Source organism: Bactrocera neohumeralis, chromosome 2 (genome assembly GCF_024586455.1).
Source record: "Bactrocera neohumeralis isolate Rockhampton chromosome 2, APGP_CSIRO_Bneo_wtdbg2-racon-allhic-juicebox.fasta_v2, whole genome shotgun sequence".
NCBI lineage: Eukaryota > Metazoa > Arthropoda > Insecta > Diptera > Tephritidae > Bactrocera > Bactrocera neohumeralis.
The window spans coordinates 84,995,576-85,014,636 of NC_065919.1; the positions used below are offsets into that span (position 1 = coordinate 84,995,576).

The following is a 19,061-nucleotide window of genomic DNA, read 5'->3' on the forward strand; positions in this document are numbered from 1 at the left end:
ACGTAATTTCGAAAAAACTTAATTTTGAAAAAAACTTAATTTCGAAAATACTTAATTTCGAAAAACTTATATTTTGCTGTTCATTGTGTCTGCAACTGAACGTGAACCTCTGTATCACAGTGAAATGTTAGTCCTTCGAGCGTAAGAAAAAAGGAAAAAGTCAAAGCCTTTCATGCGAAAGAGAAAATAGGAAGCTATTTGCTGTCCGTTTGATAAAAAACATAAATATTTTTCCAATAATATTCCATACACACACACACACATATACAAACAAAAAAGCAGTTTAAATAAAGTAATACCGTTACAGCGCACATGTTGCATGAACTGTGCTTGCAACGGATTTATATGCAAATGAAATAAACTTTACTTTATTACAAACTCATTTCCGCTGCATGCAAGCGTATACACGCACACACGTAGAGAGCCATGTCACAAGGCAAAATGCAACATTTATACACTTCAAGTCCAGATTGCCGTTAGGTCGTAGTAGCACAGGGTAACTGTTGTGCTGATCTCTTAATTTGACATTTAAGCTGTCATCAGTTTATTTAATGTCTGTCCGAGGCTTAACCGCTTGTCTCGGCTCTGAGACCAGAGAGAAGGCTGAGGGTTGCAGCATCATTGCGACAATCATAAAAAAATGGCAAGTTGCAAACAAATGTTGAATATCAACTAAGGCGGCACAGGAATATTGAATAGCCCGCAGAAGTGTTGGCTTAAGTTATGAGCACGCGCTGTGTCTTTGAAGGTAACTGTGTCGGTGTGTGTGTGTTTGTATTATTTATGCCTGCTGATTGGCAAGAAGCAGATTATGCAGTGAGCATGCTGTACTAGCGTTGGCATGTGCTGGAGACGTGCGGCAACAGGCTAGAGAAATTTAAATTCAAATTAAATTCAATTCAACAAACCGTTATAAGCAAACGCAAACAGACACAAGCGGCTTTAGAGAGAGGGAGAGAGAGAGAGGGGAGGAGAGTGAAGGATATGCCTGTAGGAAATAAGTGTGTTTGACAATAGCTCTTACGAGCGCAAACACACACATATACAAATCAAAGCAAAACTAGATTTTACAACAACAACAAGCAACTGCTACACAAAGCAGCGGCTGGCGGCGACAAAGTCAGCTAGTTGAAGGAGAAGAAGGCCTTTGCGGCATGAACTACGATTTGTGGCAGCACCCACACCAACACACACACACACCCAGCGCCCAGTGAAATATGCAAAGAATATTGGTGCAGACAACCGAAACATTTACCACAGCAACGTACAGCAGATAAACTGTAAAACAATTGTGGCAACAAATCCATTATGTGGCAATTATGTTTGTTTCTGTTGCTTTTGTCTTGTCTTTTGTTGCTTAATGCAAAATCCACAACAACAATAATGAAAACAAACAACCGTTACAAGCGAGAGAACTTAACAAATACAGTTATCCTAAAAGTATACCGAAAGTAAATAAAGCAAACGAAGCCCCGGGTCTCGGATCTCAGTTCTCCTTGGACTCAGTAGTGGCATGCAACACACACATATTCATACAATTGTATGGGTGTGTGTGTGCGCAATAACAGCTGGATTTATGTAGTAACTTTATAAAGTTTCACTTCCACAAGCATTTATTCATTTCTGGATGCTCCCCCTCCTCTCCCGTGCACCTTCTCCTCCCGTCGCAGATTTCTCTGAGCAGTTTTATGTGTGTTGCCAGCAGTGTCCTTTCTACTCCATTGCATTAAATGTTTGTGCAACAAATTGAAATGTACATTTTTATTGTATTTTTATTTATTTGTTGCTTTTGTTGTAGTTGTTGTTGTGTTCTCTAACTATTTCACTTATTTCATTACGTTTTCACACACGAATAAGCGTGTGTTGTTATTGTTGCTTGTTGTTTAGCGCATCTAGAGCGCTCAGAAAATAGAATTGAATTATAAGTCCACAATTGTGCACACACACACATACACATATATACATATATGAAAACTGAGGCATAATAATGGCACATGCAGTCGAGTTAGTGCGACTTAGGTACGAAATTGAAGACCTCGAAAGAGACAAATTGAATGTGTGCATGTATGTATGTGTGTATGCGTCCATGACTCAAGTAGAAATATAAATTCAGTTGGTAATGAAGCGCATGGCAAATATGTACATATGTATGCATTTATGTACTTTATTTGATAATAATGCAGTGAAAGCTACTTCAATACATACATATATGATGGAAAGGTTGTGCGCTTGCAACTGGCCAGCTTACGGTATCTAAAACCGTTGTGGAATGTAGTAATTTGTTTTTTTTATATTAAAACAATAAAAGGCATTAAGTTCGGCTGTAGTGAGGCTATACTACCCTTCACAAATACAAAAGTTTTGTATGGTAGCTATATGATATAGTGGTCCGATCTAAAAAATTATGTTTGGATATTATAGCGCTGCCTTTGAAAATAGCCCATGCGAAGTTTGTTGTATATATCTCGTCAAATGAAAAAGATTTTCATACAAGCACTTGAATACGGTATTTGAGTTTGTATGGCGGCTATATGCTATCGTGGTCCGTTCTGAACAATTTTTACGGAAATTGCATTACTGCCTTAGATAATCATTCATGCCAAATTTGGTGTAGATATCACCTCAAATGATAGTTTTCTATAGAGTTTTCTATACAAGCACTTTATTCTGATCGTTCAGTTTGTATAGCAGCCATATGCTATTGGTGGCCGATCGTCGTCTGAAAAGAATTTTAATTATATCTCTTTTTTTAAGATTTAAATTAAATATTTTCTCTTCAGATCATTATAAAATATCATATTTGCCCACATTACCAGAGAAGAAGATTTATTTGAAGACATTTAAGTTTTCTTTTACTTTCTTCTTAGTTAATGGGTGACAAAACAAGCAGCCTAAAAGTACACTTTAAGGCGTTATGCACTTGTGAATATCAAAAATCGATTTTTTTTATAGTATACCGTCACTTAAAATGCAAAATAACATAACATCACTTTTCATAAATTTACAGGCGAAGAAAAAACGATATAATAACACCTCGCTAGTTGAAACGAAATTTGAGTTTTGGTTATAAAATAGTTAAATATTGCTTATCACACACTTGAGTTTCGGTTATAAAATGGTAAGATATTGTTTATCATACACTTAAGTTTTGGTTATATATTGGTTATTATATCTGACAGCGATTTTAGATCTTTTTGCTGTTTTGCATAGGAGGTGACGATATTAAGAATATTTTCTGAAAATGTCAAGTCGATTTTGAAAATAGTTTCGGGATTTGAGCGTGTTTGTTATATGATTTTTGCACATTCTGATATAAAGTTTTTTCTTCGACTTGCAATGTACCCTCTTTAAGTGGAAAAAGCCTTTCTATGTAGTTACAACTCAGAACTATAATGGCTTCAGCACACCCATAGACTTAGAAAAAAGTAAGGATTCAGCAGAAGCACTTCCAACAAATGTAAAAATAAAGCGGAATTCTGTTTTGTCATTCAAAATTCATATTTTTGGTATTTTTGCAGCAGAGAAAACACCTTAATAACTACAACAAAATGATTCAAGATCTCTCTCTAAACTTTTTATTTTACCTGCTAAACAAAAAGCATAGGAACGCGATTATAAATTAGAGCACAAAAAATATTTGCATACTATTAAAGTCAAAAACAAGCAAATATAAAGGATATTTAATGTATGCTTTTAATACCGGCAGCCTTAAAGATGGCGTGAAGCAAGCTAAAGCTGAATGATGAGACCACAGAACTTGCAGAGTCTGAGAAGTGACACACACACACGACACGACAAAGCTGGATTTCAGTAAACACTTCCAGGTGAGGATACCATCTAGACGAGAATGGAGAAGAGGTTCAATAGTAGAGGAAGATACCACCTCAGTCTATACCGACGGGTCCAAAATGGACTGCGGAGTGGGCACGGGGGTATTCTCCGCTGATCTAGGCATATCTCTCTCTATACGTCTACCGAACTCGGCTAGCATCTTCCAAGCAGAAGTACTAGGCATAGAAAAAGCCTGCGAGGTTCTATTAGAAAACCACGGAAATATACATAAAGCAACTATATTTACGGACAGCCAGGCGGCCCTCCTGGCATTGTCTTCACCCATGACAAATTCCAGTATAGTTCACAGCTGCAAGAGAGCACTAAGCTCAATAAAAGACAAGCTCCAGCTAAACTTGATCTGGGTTCCCGGACACAGGAACTTTTTCGGTAACGAAAAAGCAGACGAGTTGGCAAAGGCAGGAGCTTTCCTCAATGAATCCGAGGCGGAGCTAATACCAAGCCCGCTAGGATCGATAAAAGGAGAGATCAATAGACAATTTCAGCAAATTGCAAACAACAGGTGGAAAAACATTACAAAATGCGTCATAACTAAACAATTATGGCCAACATATGACAGGAAAAGAACAAATGATTTATTAAATAGGTCAAGAAAAAGTATTTACAGAATAACAGCTACCACAACAGGGCACTGGCCATTTGGGGAACATGCGTCCAAAATGGGATTGCCCTACAACGATATCTGCCGTGGCTGCGGAGTAGCAGGGAACAAGGAAACAATCTTCCACTTTCTCTGCGAATGCCCAGCTCTAGCACAGATCCGACACAAAACACTCGGAATCCACCAAGCACCAAATCTTGAATGGATTTCCACCAAAAGCATATCGGACATAAGTAGTTTCATCGAAACCTCAAAATGGTTTGAGAGAGAACGTGAAACGTAATAGCAGATACAGGTGGTTCTACGAATAGTGTATCAAAATGGCACATCAAGTGCTAATTGAGCCCGATAGGGCTGCACTCCTACCTACCTACCTACCTACACACGACTATCCGAACTAAGCAAAATTGATTTTATTAAAAATTTCTGTATTTATACGCAGAGCTAAATATTTGCTTACTTTGGACAGACGTCTTTGCAGTACTCTTCTTGCCCCATTTGTGTTGCACTTAATACTCATAATTTGCACACACTCAACTTGTACAATGACAACCACAAATAATGTGAATCAAATAAGCTCAGAGTTACGTATTATTACCGTTACTCATGCAAAGCTAAAGCAAAACCGAAGTTTGAAGTTCACTTGAGAGACCAGCGGCGAGCCGAAAATGCGTAGCATGACTCGACTGACCGACGCGCTGGCTGGCTGAATAAGCAAATGAATTGGCCAACAAAGTATTTGCCGAGCCAACAGCTGCATGGAGACGCATGTGTGCATTTGCTTGCGGGCAGACTGCATGGCAATATAGTGTGGTGAGTTGAGGTGAAGTGGCTTTTACTGTTGAAATTTTGTATTGTGCCAATGAAACGCCCACTGTGTTATTGTTATTGTTCTGCCGTAGCTATTTTTGATTTATATTTTTTGAAGGTTTTTTTATTGTTGGAATGTTGGCATGTAAATTTAATTTTATTGTTTTACGTACGAATGCGCTGGTGTGGCACGTGGGGCAATATGTGGTGTGTGCGAAAGTGGGGTGTGTGGGATAGTAGGGTATGTGGTAAAGTCAGATATGCAACCGAATTTAATAAAGTCTGCATGAATTTCGTGTTGACTTCATTTCATTTCACTTGTTTGTTTTCTTTTTTGTTTTTTGTTTTTAGTTTTCACTGTCAGGTTTTCATCTTCTGTGTGCGCCCACACATTGCCGCCGGCCTCAAACGCACAACAAATACTCGGAAAGGCTGCTCCATCTTGCATTCTATTTACAGTTCACCTTTGCTAAGTCAAAGCTCGTGCCAAAAAAGCTTTTATTTGATTTTCACTTTCAACACTCACATTTTCCAACTCAAAATAATTGAAAAATAAGTGATTGGAAGAGTGGCGATTGTAGCAATTCAGGCATACGAATCAAGGCACTGGCTCACGAAGATCGCTGTTGTTGCTTGTTGCATGATGCAAGTTAATAATGTGATTGCCGCATAGCGAAAGAAGTAATTAAGTAGAATTACTCAATCAATTAATTCAATCACTTTAAAATCATTACATTAGCCACCAGCGGTGTGAGGCGCCGGCCGACTGCGGCACATTTTTTCCGTGTTGTTAGCTTTTATTGCATTACGTCGACCTTCCATTAGCAGCTCCTACTCCCACTTTCACTTCATTTTATGCTTAAAATAATAAAACTAATTTCAGCAATCCCCTTTCCTTAGTATTTCACGCTGTTTCTCGTCTTTTTTCTTTCTTGCTTCTTCATTCCGCACGAAATTCCTTTCTAAAGTGCTAAGCATCCACAAAGTATGTCTGTGTGTGCGTGGGTGTGTGCGGCCGGAACAGCACTCACATAATTAAGCGCATTAGTGCTTTTGTTATTCTTTCGCACTTTTCGTTGCGCTCACTTGTCGAAGCAAAAGGCAAAACTTTTCCTATAAACACGAAAATTCGTTACACATTTGCACCTGGTGGCACGTTGCCGCCGACTGCCGCCCGCCGACCGTTGGTCATTGTTGCACGCCAGCCCTCCTATACCTCCCATCTATGGTCGGCGCATCTGCGTAACGAAAATAGCGCCGTACGGGTGTGTAACGGGTGGCGGAGTAACGGAACTTTATAGAATTTGCTACGCTTCGTTACGGTTAGTTGCTGCCCCAATTTCCTGCCTCACTGCCACGCCGCCTCGCCACTATCGCATTCAATTGGATGCGCCAGGTCCGTCCGTCCGTCCTAACGAGTTCACAACTTCCCACACCCAGCCATCTGCACCTCGGGCGCAATGTCTTGCTTTTGTTGTCGCATTGTTGTTGTTGCAGCATTTTTAAAACTCACTTATTTGCTCGTTTGCCGCATGCAGTTGTGGAGTCGTGTAGCGCGCTGTGCTTTTGTGGTTGTTATTGTTGTCATTGCTGCTGTTATTCGTTCGCAAATAAAATTCGTTAGACGAATTTAAATTGTTTTCAAATAAACAACTCCAACTGGATGGTGGACTGCCCGCCACCGTCCGCTTTCGTTATGGCTCGCTTCATCGGTGGTGGCGGCGTTGGCGGCGGCAGGGCCGCGCATGTTAACTGCTTGTAGTGAATTGCACTGTGTTGCTTCACCTTGTCGGCCACATACATAGTTTATTAAGCTTTTTGTTGCTATTTTTTTTGGTTTTTTATTCGGCACCACTACTTTATGGTTCGTCTGGCCACGCTGGCGTATGCTTTCTTCGATCTACGCTAAGCGCTTCGACTGCCGTATTTGTAGTTATGTGTGTAAGTGCATTCTTGTTGCTGTCCATGCCAAGTGCTAGCCATTAAGCTGAGGTCCAGCTCGTTGCCTTTTCGTGCATTCACTTCATCTATTCACTTTATTCCGCCTGCTTCACCTTGATCGTGTTATGCTTAAGCTGCTGTGGTCTCTTTCGCCCCAGCGCGCGTCCGCCTTATCGTCTCGAGCGCCTGGCGCTTTGCGTGCGTTTGCCGCTTCTTTATTTATTTACAACATTTTCGAATTTCTATCTTCCGACAATCCATTCGATTTTGCATCTATCCCATTGTCCTTCGGTTCGAACTGTTGCACTGCTTAGCTGCTGGCCGTGCATGTCCGGTGGGAGTTCATCATTTGCCTTCGGTATGCCTTCTGTTTTTCGTTTTTCACATCTTTATTTGTAGATTTGTCGGTGGTATTTGCAAGCTCATCTGTGTGCTGCCACTGAATTTTTTAGTTTTCTGCAGTTTGTTTCCTGTTCGTGCAAACTTTGTTGGCTCGGCGCTGTAGTGGATACAATTTATGAAAGTATTTGTCTTTTATGTTCTCTAGTGGTATTACTTATTTCATTATTTCGCATTGTTCTATTTTCACTCAAACTTTCTACCTATGCAAAGTTGTCGTTGGCGTAATACACTCCTGGATCGTTCAGTAAATGAGTGTTTGCGCTTTTGAAGTTATTACAATATATGGAAAATGATTTAGTTAGAGACCCTTGTTGATTGAAGCAATATGAAATCGCTTAAAGGAAAACTCGGTTTTTGGGCATGAAATGATAAAAAAAAACACATTTAATGATGCTGGAGGTGTATAAAGCTCTCTCTCTCTCTCTCCAAAAAAAAAGTTCCAAACTAGTCCGGTGGAGACAACGCCTGCCTGATGAGGCTGACAGATCGAGAAAACTGCAGGAAATGTCAAGAGCAGGACACCAGGAAAACAACGGAGCATCTCTTGTCTCCTTGGTCTGTTAAAATTCACGTCAAGCGCAGGCATTCTAAAGGAGACTACTCCTAGCAGGGACCTAGCTACTGAACTAAATCTGGTATCACAAAGGACCAAAACTGGTTCATGCGTGGCTTATCGGCCTACCAGATTAACCTTACCTAAAGTGAACTAGTTAGATATCATTTTGAGCTTAGAACAATCCTTTGGATTTTCTAGACGAAAATTAGAATTCATTGCTGAAATCTTTAAGTAAGACTTGTGCTGCGTAAAATAAACACTTGTGAATTGGTTGAGGTTTCAAAAATCGATTTTTTGTTGTCTTATTTAACTCTATAAGAGCTTTAGAATATTGTTATAAATGTTCAAATTGAACCGAGTAACAGTTTTGGATATACAGCCTTGAAAAGTTGCGCGCTCCAGGTTCAGCTGTTTAGTCGCTTAGAACTTAGAACGTTTTTCTCTCGAAACAGAGTTGTCAAAGCTGGTTTTCAAGATTTCTCGCGAACTACCAACCGATCTTAAACCTTGAAAGAAGGATTTTTTTCAATAATACAACTATCACTTTTTTTATTTTTCCTTTGTCTAATAAGCTAGTTCATGGTCTTAGCTTTCGACGCGGAGGCACCTTTTTTCTAAGAGACTGCCAAAAATACAGCCTAATGATCGAATTTTGAATATTTTCCTCTCTTCTCTTCTTCTTCTTTCAACAAATTTTTTTAAAATGTATCTTTAGGATAATGAAAAGTTTGAATGAAAATAGACCGCTTTTTGCTCGCGGCGTCCCATGTAATCCCTTAAACAGTACATTAGCTTTAAAGAATTTGAAGCTGTGGCAACTGAGAGCATCCCCACATATTCATTATGTCGCCAAATTTCTTATAAAATATTAATTTATAAATGTCATGAAAAACATACTTTTTAAATTCTAAAATACTCATATTAGGTTAACATATCGTCAACTGAAATGCAAAACCACGTAATATCAAAAAATCAATATTGAGTTTTTTATTGCTTACGATTCACTACATCATATTATATATATGTATCATAAAATTTTAACCACCATTTACCAAAATTATAACCAATATATAACCTATAATATTACCAATCATAACCAGTATGTAACCAATATATAACTATTTTATAACCAAAACTCAAATTTTGTTTCATTGAAAGTGGTTCCTATTTTGTCGTTTTTACTTCGCCTGTAAACTTATGAAAAGTTTTCATTTATAATATTGAAACAAAATTAGCGTTTTCGTTATAAAATGGTTATATATTGGTTATTATATCCGACAACGATTTTAAATTATATTTTAATAATACGTTGTTTTTCATTTCAGATGACGACATATTCTGGATACATATATAAAACATAAATGAAACCTATGGAATACTACGGTAAATTTGGTATTATATTTAAATTTCTATTTCAAAACTAACGTTTGGGTTGATTATACGCGCATATTCAAGAGTTTCGGTTAGATTATTGCAAAGCTTGCCTAAAGGTATCCTGAAATGTTACTATATTAATAAAAATATTAAATTTTATAAATTTGCGTAAAACAAATTGTGTATCGTTATTTGATACACTAATATTTTTTTGATATTTTTTAATAAAAATAAATAATAACAAAAAAAATGTCCAAATAATACTGTCTTATGCTAAATATGTTATGCAATAAAAATGGTTTTGAATAAAGTAAAAAAAATATAAAAAAATATTCTGACATAAACAAACGAAAATAACGAAAGATTTTATGTAAACAGTTACAAGTTATCAGTAGAGAGTTTCAATTAAATAAGGCGGTAGCAAAAATAGTTTATAAAACACATAAGAAAAATATAAATGATGCATTATGTAATGTAAGTAGACGATTTTCATTCATTGTTTTCTTTTCAACTATGTAAATATAATAAAAATTAATAATATTTGTGCAGACGTACCAAAGAGGGTAAATAGAGCATCAGGCGTGACCATCTACAGAAAAAAGAGAAAATAGAGTTTCAGTTAGCGAGAGTTGTTTTTTTGTAAAACGTAAAACAAAAAATCAAAAATAGAGTTTGTAAATGTTTGTTGATATTTGCAGATTCACTAATTTTCAGAAAACAAATCGACTGATATGACGGCGAAAATGGAAGAGAGTATGAGCTGAACAAGTTTTGAGGTTAGAGGGGAATTGAAGAGGCAAGTGCTGATAAAACTTGCGTCTATATAAGGTATATATTATTTTTCAGGCATGTAATGAATGCCTTTGAAAATTCAGCAAGTTGATATTTAGACCATATGTACTTATTCACTGTATAGAAAGACGGCGATTTTCGCTGAAGTGAATTTTCGTAAATTCTTAATGCGAGTAATGTTTTTTTTTTTACAAATATAATATTTCTTGTATCTACATATGTGTGTAAGACCTGCCTTACGTTTCATTACCGGCTTGTTATTGCTGGCAGATTCACAGCTGGAAAAAATGTAGTTCACATTTAGGATTCAATTGATTCAATTCAAAAAATGAAGTATACATTTAGGATTGAATTGCCGTAAGAAAGAGTATTTGGAGTAGACGCGAAATGGAAATTGGGAATTGGAAATATGAAAAAGATAATACTCTTACTCTATTTAAATATCTGGAAATTTGGAAAGATACTATTCGTAATCTATTTAAATATCTATGCATGTATCGTTGATGAGATGAGAAACTAAGGAAGTGAAAGTAGAAAAATTATGATAATCAACTAAAATTTGAAGAAAAAGTCATCTTTTTCTCCTCATTCTACTTTCAGTATAAAGAAAAGAATTTGCGCTGCTTGCGAGAAACTTGAAATTTGAAAATAAGTAGTGAAAATTTTGGTTAGCAAACGGCGATTTTATCGGTTATATAACACATAAAATAATTGAGAGCGTAAAATTTAGAAAAGAGTTCGAAATGTTATGGAAATATAGCTTGGAAAATTTGCCAATTATTTTATTTCATATTTTGGGAACAAGTTACGAGCAGTTATGAGGTGGAACAAAACGAAAATAAACGAAAACGAAAACGAACGAACCTACGAATGGAGTAAATAAGACGAACAAAACAAAATATAAGAGATCATAAGCATATTGAATACAAAAACAACATTAAAAACTAGGAAAAAACTAAAAGAATGCAAAATCGCTAACAACAAATAAGTTTTTCATAACAAAAACTATAAAATATATAAAAACAATGTTTTGATGAATTATATAGTATATTCTTTGTTTGGGATCCAAACAAACTTACGTCTACATGATAGTAAATGAAATAGTTAGCCTAAAGTATGTAAATATATATAAGAGCTACGACTGCAGCGTCAGCGACTTACCTCTTCGTTTAGATTCGAGACCAGCAGTACGTTGGAGAAGCCGCGCAGAGCGGGCGTTGCTGTTTGTAGAGCACCACTGTTGGCCAGCGCGAAGGCGCTCAAATTCGGTATGCCGCTATTGTAGCCGCCGGCGAGTGGTGTGCCGATGCCGAGTGCGAATGGCGGCAATACGCCGGGAGCACCGAGTCCGTTCACTGCAAAGTAGTAATTTTGATTTTTAACTTTTTTAGGAAAACAAATTGAAATCGGCATTCCTGACGAAGGGTGGGAGGGGACGAAATATTAGGAACATGTGTCGGGGATTGGACCCGTTAATTTTGCGTATGTTCTATGTTTTTGCGTTTTTGCTTGCGCGTACTTCAATCAAACTGACGAGATTAATTGTGGGTGTGTGTTGAAAGCCTAACAGATCACTAAGGTGTCTATGGTCGTGTTTATGATTTCTTAAATAACTTAACCAGTCGTGCCGGTTAGCCTGGTACTGCGAAAAATTATATTTAATAGTAGTAATATACTACAGGGTTTGTCCGGAAAGTAATAGGACTGATTTTCTTCCGCCGCGACTGAACTTCGCAGCGTGCGCGGTGCGACTGAATTCGGTAGAGGGCGTTCCGAGGACCTGGAGAGTCAGGACAAACATTATCACTCGACGCCACAGGTGACGAGTCATGGATCTTTGAGTATGATCCCGAGATAAAGAGGCAATCTTCCGGGTGGCACACGCCGGCGTCTCCTCGTCCAAAAAAGGGAAGAATGAGCAAATCCAAAGTGGAAACGATGCTCATTGTCTTTTTTGACATTAAAGACATCGCCCACCATGAATTTGTTCCCCCTGCACAAACAGTCAACGCCAAGTCTTACGTGGAAGTCCTTAAGAGACTCAAAGGAAGGGTCAATCGGGTCCGACAAGGCATCGCAGCTGATTGGAAGTTGTACCACGATAACACCCGCCTTTCTTGTGAACAGCTACATAATCCAGGTCGGCATTCCGACGCTTCCGCGGCCGCCTACAGCCCAAATGTGGTCCCCTCGGACTTTTTTTGTTTCCACTGCATGAAAAGGCCTACGAAAGGCAAGCTTTTTGAGACGACAGATGGGATCCAAGCAGCAGACACCTCGCCTCTCAAGGCTATACTGGAGGACGCCTTCCGTGACGCTTTCAATGCTTGAAAATCGCGCTGGCGGCAGTGCATTGATGCAGAAGGAGCCTATTTTGAAAGAATTGTAACGATTTGTTCAATAAATTTTTTTAAATCGACTCAGTCCTATTACTTTCCGGACGAACCCTGTAAGTTGAAGTATGTTTTGCTGTTGTGAGTCGTGTAACGTCCCTGTTATTGTTCGTAGTTGCAGCCTAAGTGACTCTGGGAGTTTTGGTTTTAAGTTACATAATACTAAAGAGTAATTAATACTAGTTATTAGTAAAAATATTTTATAATTCTCAGCGATAGCGTTGGACAGCAGGAGAGCAACTGATTGAGACAAATAGAAAGTAGAGAAAACCAACGTATATATAAAAAAACAACAAATAAACTCGGCCGAATCTGAGCAAGTCTAATTTCAGTAAAAAAAAGTCGAGAGCAGATCAGCTCAAGCAAATGTATAATAAAATATCAAACTTAGAAAGAATAAAGGAAAGATTCATAATAAAAAAATTTTGTTTTGCTTTTGTTTTTAGCTGCTAAACGAAAGATAAAAAATGAAAAAAGGAAAAAGTAAAAGTGTTACCTATTTTATCACCTGTTAGGGATGGCCGCTGTCGGGCCGCGATCAGAAGTAAGTCATTGGCATTTACCAAGCCGCCGGCGGTGGGCATAATGTCGGCGCCCGGCTCGCCCGGTGGCAATGATGGATTTGTGAAGTCGCGCGATTTGTCATTATTGTATTTGACATTCAAAGCTGTCAATTTGCTGTTGTCGATGCGCAGTGTGCAGCAACCGTTATAGATGTTCTGGCCGTCCAAAATGTTCTTGGCGTGCTGGGCCGAATGGGCGTCCGGATACTGGATCAGTGCCTGCAATTGAGAACGTGTGGGCGGGTGTGAGACGGAAACCTAACTGTTTATTTATATTAATGTGTGTGTGTGCAGAGGGTGCCGTACATAAATTGCATGATGTATGAGCGCGCAACAACAAGTACAACAAACGAATTTCGTTGAAAGCATTCACACATTCACGCTTGATTTGGTGCGCAAGCGAGCATGTGAACTTTTGTACATACACACATACATTTCAATTCGCGTAAATGTGTGCGTGTGTGTATATGCCTGTGTGTTTGTGCGCGCGCTTATCAATTATGAACGCTGTCGCGCTGTGGTTGCTACTTGTCGTTTGACATAAAATTTAATGAAATGATGATGCTTCACAGGCCTTTCACTTGCAACCACTGCACACACTCACACTTACATATACATACATGCACACATATATAAGAACGTATTTTATAAATGACTGTGCGCTTATCAGCGCTTTTGTGCATATTTACCTGGAATGAATTATTCTTTGTAAATGTGACGATTTTCAGCACTTTGCCGAAACGCTGGAAAATTTGATGCAAGATATCCAGCGACACCGGATACAGCAGCGATTCGACAATGACGCGCAGCACCGTGTTCGGTCCGCCGGCTGTGGAGTTGGTGTTGACTGCGTTCGAGTTGTTCTGTAGTACGGCGATGGTGCCATCGGCATTGGTGGTGGTGGCGGTGTTGCACAGCGGTAGCGGTGAGCCAGATGCTGGCGACTGAATGCGATAATCGCTGGACACGACAGCGGTCTGCAAATGAAAAACAAAAACGTTAATTTCAATTTTCAATTTCTACCAGAAAAATTGTTTGTATGTGAAAATTGTTGAAATAAATCTCTTTTTTAGAATATTTTGGCACATTTTAAAGTAATCGTAATATTTTTTTCTTACTCTAAATTAGTTAAACTTATATAAATTCGTTGGAAAAATATCTATTGGATTACCAAAAATATGCTTTAAATTAATTTAACTGAATTTTTAAAACTAATTTTTTTATGTTAATTTTTTTAATTTAATTAATTGAGTTCACATTTTATATGTTGTTATTAATTTATTTTTATGTCAATAATTAATTCGTCAATTTTTTTTAATTAACAAATTTTTTTTAAATTAAATATAATATTTGTAACTGCTTGAATAAATTTATAGTTTTTTTTCAAATTTTATTATTTTTAAATTTTTTATATTTTAAAAATTAAATTTTTTATTTAACAAATATGTTTTAAATAAGTGTTTAAGTAGTATCACACACGTTTGCCATAAATGCATAAAAAAATATTTAATTTTTTTTTAAATTTTATTTAAATAAATAAAATTTAAAACAGTTTACTTAGTTAAATATTTTTTTAAATTTTATTTAGAATTTTATTTCTTTAAACTATTAAAAAAATTTTTATTTATTTTTAATTTTATTTAAAATTAAAAAAAAAATATTTAACCAAATAAACTGTTTTAAATTTTATTAATCATTTTTACTGTATTTTTTTTTTAATTAATTATTTTAAGAACTATTTTTACTTTAGTTTGATTAAATTAATTACTATTTTTAATTTATTATTTTTTTTAATTTAATTAATATTTGTTTTAATTAGGTGTTTTTTTATTAGTTTTTTTAATATATTTGTTTTATTGATTTTATAAAATTTGAAACTTAAACTTTATTAATTTTTTTATTTAATTATTTTGTTATTACGGAATATTTTAATTTCAAATACCTGATTGAAAAATAAATTAAAAATGTTTAACTAAATTAACGGTTTTAAATTTTATTAATTACTTTTATTACAATTTTTAAATTATTTTTATTTTATGTTAATTAAGTTAGTTATTACTTTTCTTTAATTTTTTTAATATAATTGCTTTTTCGTTTGTTAGATTATTTTACATTGCATATACTATTTCTAATAGATAATTAGTTTTTATTATTTAATTTTTTAATTTTTATCAGTTTAAGTTTTAATTTTATTAATTATTTTTAGTTTTTAATTTTTTTAATTTAATTACAGTTTTTAAAATTTTTATTTTTGTTTGACAAATTGGTTAATATTTTAATATTATCTTTTAGTATTTTATATGTAATTTTAATTTTAATTTTTATTATATTTAAAAATTCAATTATATTTTTTAAATTATATACAATTTTTGCTGCATTTTTATTATATAATTCATTTTTATGTTTCTTTAAAAATTTTTTTGAACTAATTTTTTAATTTGCTAGAATTCTCATTTTAACTGTTAGATAACTTATTAATTTCATTTTTTTTAATTTTTTAATTTTTTTAAAACTTTTTTTAGTTTTTTTTAATTTAATTTTTTTTTTTGCATTTTTATTATATGTTTTTATAAAAATTAATATTTTTAATATATTTTTTATTTTATAATCAATTACAAAACTTATTATTTATTTAATTTAATTTAATTTTTATATGACTACATTTGGGTGGGGCGGAAAACACGAATGCTTCTCTTCGCTTGGTGCTCTGAAAAACAGGTTCGTAGACATCTCTACGAAAATATGTCAAAGTATGAACTTTTAAATGTAACAAGTAGGTCTCTTAGATAGAAAAATTCATATCACGCTTCCAATTACTTGAAAATATATCTGCTTTAATAACATTTTTTTAGGAAACTAAATGCTCTACAAAATGGTCTCTTAAGATTATAACGGATGTAGTTTCCTTATTTTGAGGCAGCTGCCTAATTAATAAATTTGACTTAATGTGTTTCTCCCATAACGAAATCACATACACTATTAGGGTACTAACTGACTAGTTTAAGGGTTTATCGAAGCCTCCTATTTTTCATTCTATTATTATTATATACAAGCATTTTTATATGCTTATTAATAATACAATTTTATTTTATTTGTAAGTCCATTTTTACTAATATTTATATTTTTTTAACCAAGTAATTCCTCGCAGGTTTGCTGCATCCCATTAAAGTGCCATATAAAAAAAGCTCGCACATAAATCTCAATCAGAATCAATAAACTCATATTGTGCCATCGCAAAATAGCAAAGAAATCGATACCAAAAAGGGGAAAGAAAAGCAAAATGTGGATACAAATATAGAATAGCCGCAAATTATATATGACACACACACAAACGCATTAGCTAAGTGAACCTGCTCGAATAGTCTATTGTGAAAGCACACACAGCCAAGTAAGTATATAATTTAAACTCACAACTATTTATGTATGTATGTGCGAATATATGTATGCTGCCTGCAAATAGGAGAAAACATCACAGTATCGGAATACGATTTAATGACATTCGGAAGTGAATTTATTCCAGGTCGTGCTGAATTTTGATTTAAAAATCATAACGCAAACACGCTGACTTTTCTATATAAATAACGCACACACACACACATATGAGACCGAAGAGCGCTGTGCGTACTCTGCACACAAACAAAAAATAAAAATAAAGAAGACCAAACAAAATCTGAAGAGGATGCCCCAAGTGTGCGATTTCCGATTGACGACAGGTAGCGGACGACGGCGTCCGACGCGCGGAGGAACGCGCCGACGGTAAATAAAAGTGAATAACGGTATGCGATACAGTCCAACAAATGCGTATATGTAACGGCAAAGTAGAGGTATAAATTTATGAATATATTCAACTGAATAAATATGTTTGCATGTGTGTGTGTGTGTGTGTGTGCAAGTGATTCTCGCATTAATGCGCTGGGCGGCGACGTGAGGACCCGCGGTGAAGCGGCGGCGCTCGCAACTACAGACAAGACGTTGGCTCTTGGCTCAAGTGCACAACAATGCAAAAACAAAAACAACACAATAAAAGTAAATCGAAAGCAAATGGAAGAGAAGCAGGCCAGGGCCAAGTCAAATTATAGGGCGTGCACTGGCGGCAGGAAGTGTGACTTACTAGGCGTGTGTGTGTGTGTACATGTGCGTGTATTGGTATACGGTAAAGGACACTTCAGCGAAGACGATGACGCTGTTACTGCCAAGAAGATTGCAAATATAATAAAAATTGATTAGAATTGCGAGAGCACGATATGCGTCACACGCACACATGCACACATATTTGTATGTATTTGTATATTGAAATATAAACACAAATATAAACAACAACAAAGGTGAAATACTTTTGTGAATGTGTTGCATGTATGTATAGTTGTGTGTGAGCGTGCGTTCGTGAGGCTTGGCAGCACTTGACAGGCAATCGTAGTCGAGACTAAGCGGATGTCGGCGCGGACGACAGTTCTAGGCGACAGACATGCCACAAGAAATTCGCACGCACAACACACACCCGCTCTCACACACACTCACACTCATTCAGGCGCTTCACTGCGAATTGTATGTGTTAGCCAAGGCGGCAGTCAGCGCCAAGCTTGCAGATTTTTTCAGCTACTTCATTTCTTTTACTTATATTTATATACTTCCTCTTTCCGATTTTACTTAAAAATCGCTTCCTCTGCGGGCGTTTGCCACTCCTTGTTACACTTGCTGTTGTTGTTTTAGCATTGGCACGCAGATGAATGAGCTGCGTATGCCATGAATGGTTGAGTGTTGAATGGCGCTTTAAATGATTATGATTATTAGATGATATTAGATGATTGCGCGCGGTTTCGCTATTGAACATAATGGCAGAGAGCGCAACGTGAGGCGCGCTAGTGGGGAAAAAGTGGCATCATCGCGCATATAAATGTGTTGATTGAATTTTAGAAATGTGAAAAGGCACAAAACACGTTTTAAATTCACCGATTTAGGGGTGATAGACGGATAACAATGCTTTGAAGTTGTTATATTTGTTGTTGTTTAGTAAACTGTTTACAAAAACAAGTTAAAAATTTCCACCTATAATTAATAGCATTAAGAAAGCGCTACAGAAATAGCTTTGGATGTTCTTTATGTGCTCTTTTGGTGGTTTTGATAGTGATGCTGGTTATGATTGTGGCTTAAACCAGTTATAATGTTGCATGGAGGTTTTTTTCGATAGAAATAATAATATATTTTAACCATAATTCAAATTAAGCTAGCAAATCAAGCATGAGCAAGGTCCTTTCGCTAACCAACAGCTTTTTCCTGTTTCCTTACACAGGTACACAAGTAAGTAGTAACGTCACTAGTGCCGCAAAAGCCCCAAACACAACACCAAACATCATTTGAAAACTTGTTACTCACTCAAATTCTCATAAAATAGCAATTTATTCATGCATTGCTATTTACAAAAGAAAATATTGAAGCAAAATGTTTAACTGCATTTTAAACGCCGACAGCTATCACTCGTCTATATAAAATCGAATGTTTTGCAATTCAAATAGATTCGCTTGCTATCACTCCCAGCGAAGCGTATTTTATTTTATTTCGTGAAATTTCACTGTTTGTATTGGTTAGAGTGAAGCGCACTGTACTGTACGAGCGCCAACACGCACACAACACTCACACATATGCACAGTTGTTTTATTTGCATGCAAAGAGTTGTTATCGATTTATTTTATTACTCTATGGAAATGAAATGAAAAAAATACACACATGCAAGTATATACATACATATATAATATAGATATTGCACGCGCTCAAGCTGG

At 36.0% G+C, this 19,061-nt stretch overlaps 1 protein-coding gene across 11 annotated transcripts in view; it reads right to left on the minus strand.

Moving 5' to 3' along the window:
• Nucleotides 1–19,061, minus strand: part of LOC126751710 (polypyrimidine tract-binding protein 1) — a 523,263-nt gene that overhangs the window by 37,370 nt on the left and 466,832 nt on the right. For 7 of the 11 annotated variants that reach the window (XM_050462189.1, XM_050462191.1, XM_050462188.1 and 4 more), the window contains 4 exons: nt 13,974–14,261; nt 13,230–13,503; nt 11,490–11,743; nt 10,092–10,125 (listed from right to left, as the gene is read on the minus strand). In XM_050462189.1, the coding sequence (XP_050318146.1) occupies nt 10,092–10,125; nt 11,490–11,743; nt 13,230–13,503; nt 13,974–14,261 (850 nt within the window). Of the gene's footprint in view, nt 1–10,091; nt 10,126–11,489; nt 11,744–13,217; nt 13,504–13,973; nt 14,262–19,061 lie in introns of all 11 variants that reach the window. The other 4 variants (XM_050462185.1, XM_050462186.1, XM_050462192.1 and 1 more) reach the window with 4 other exon arrangements.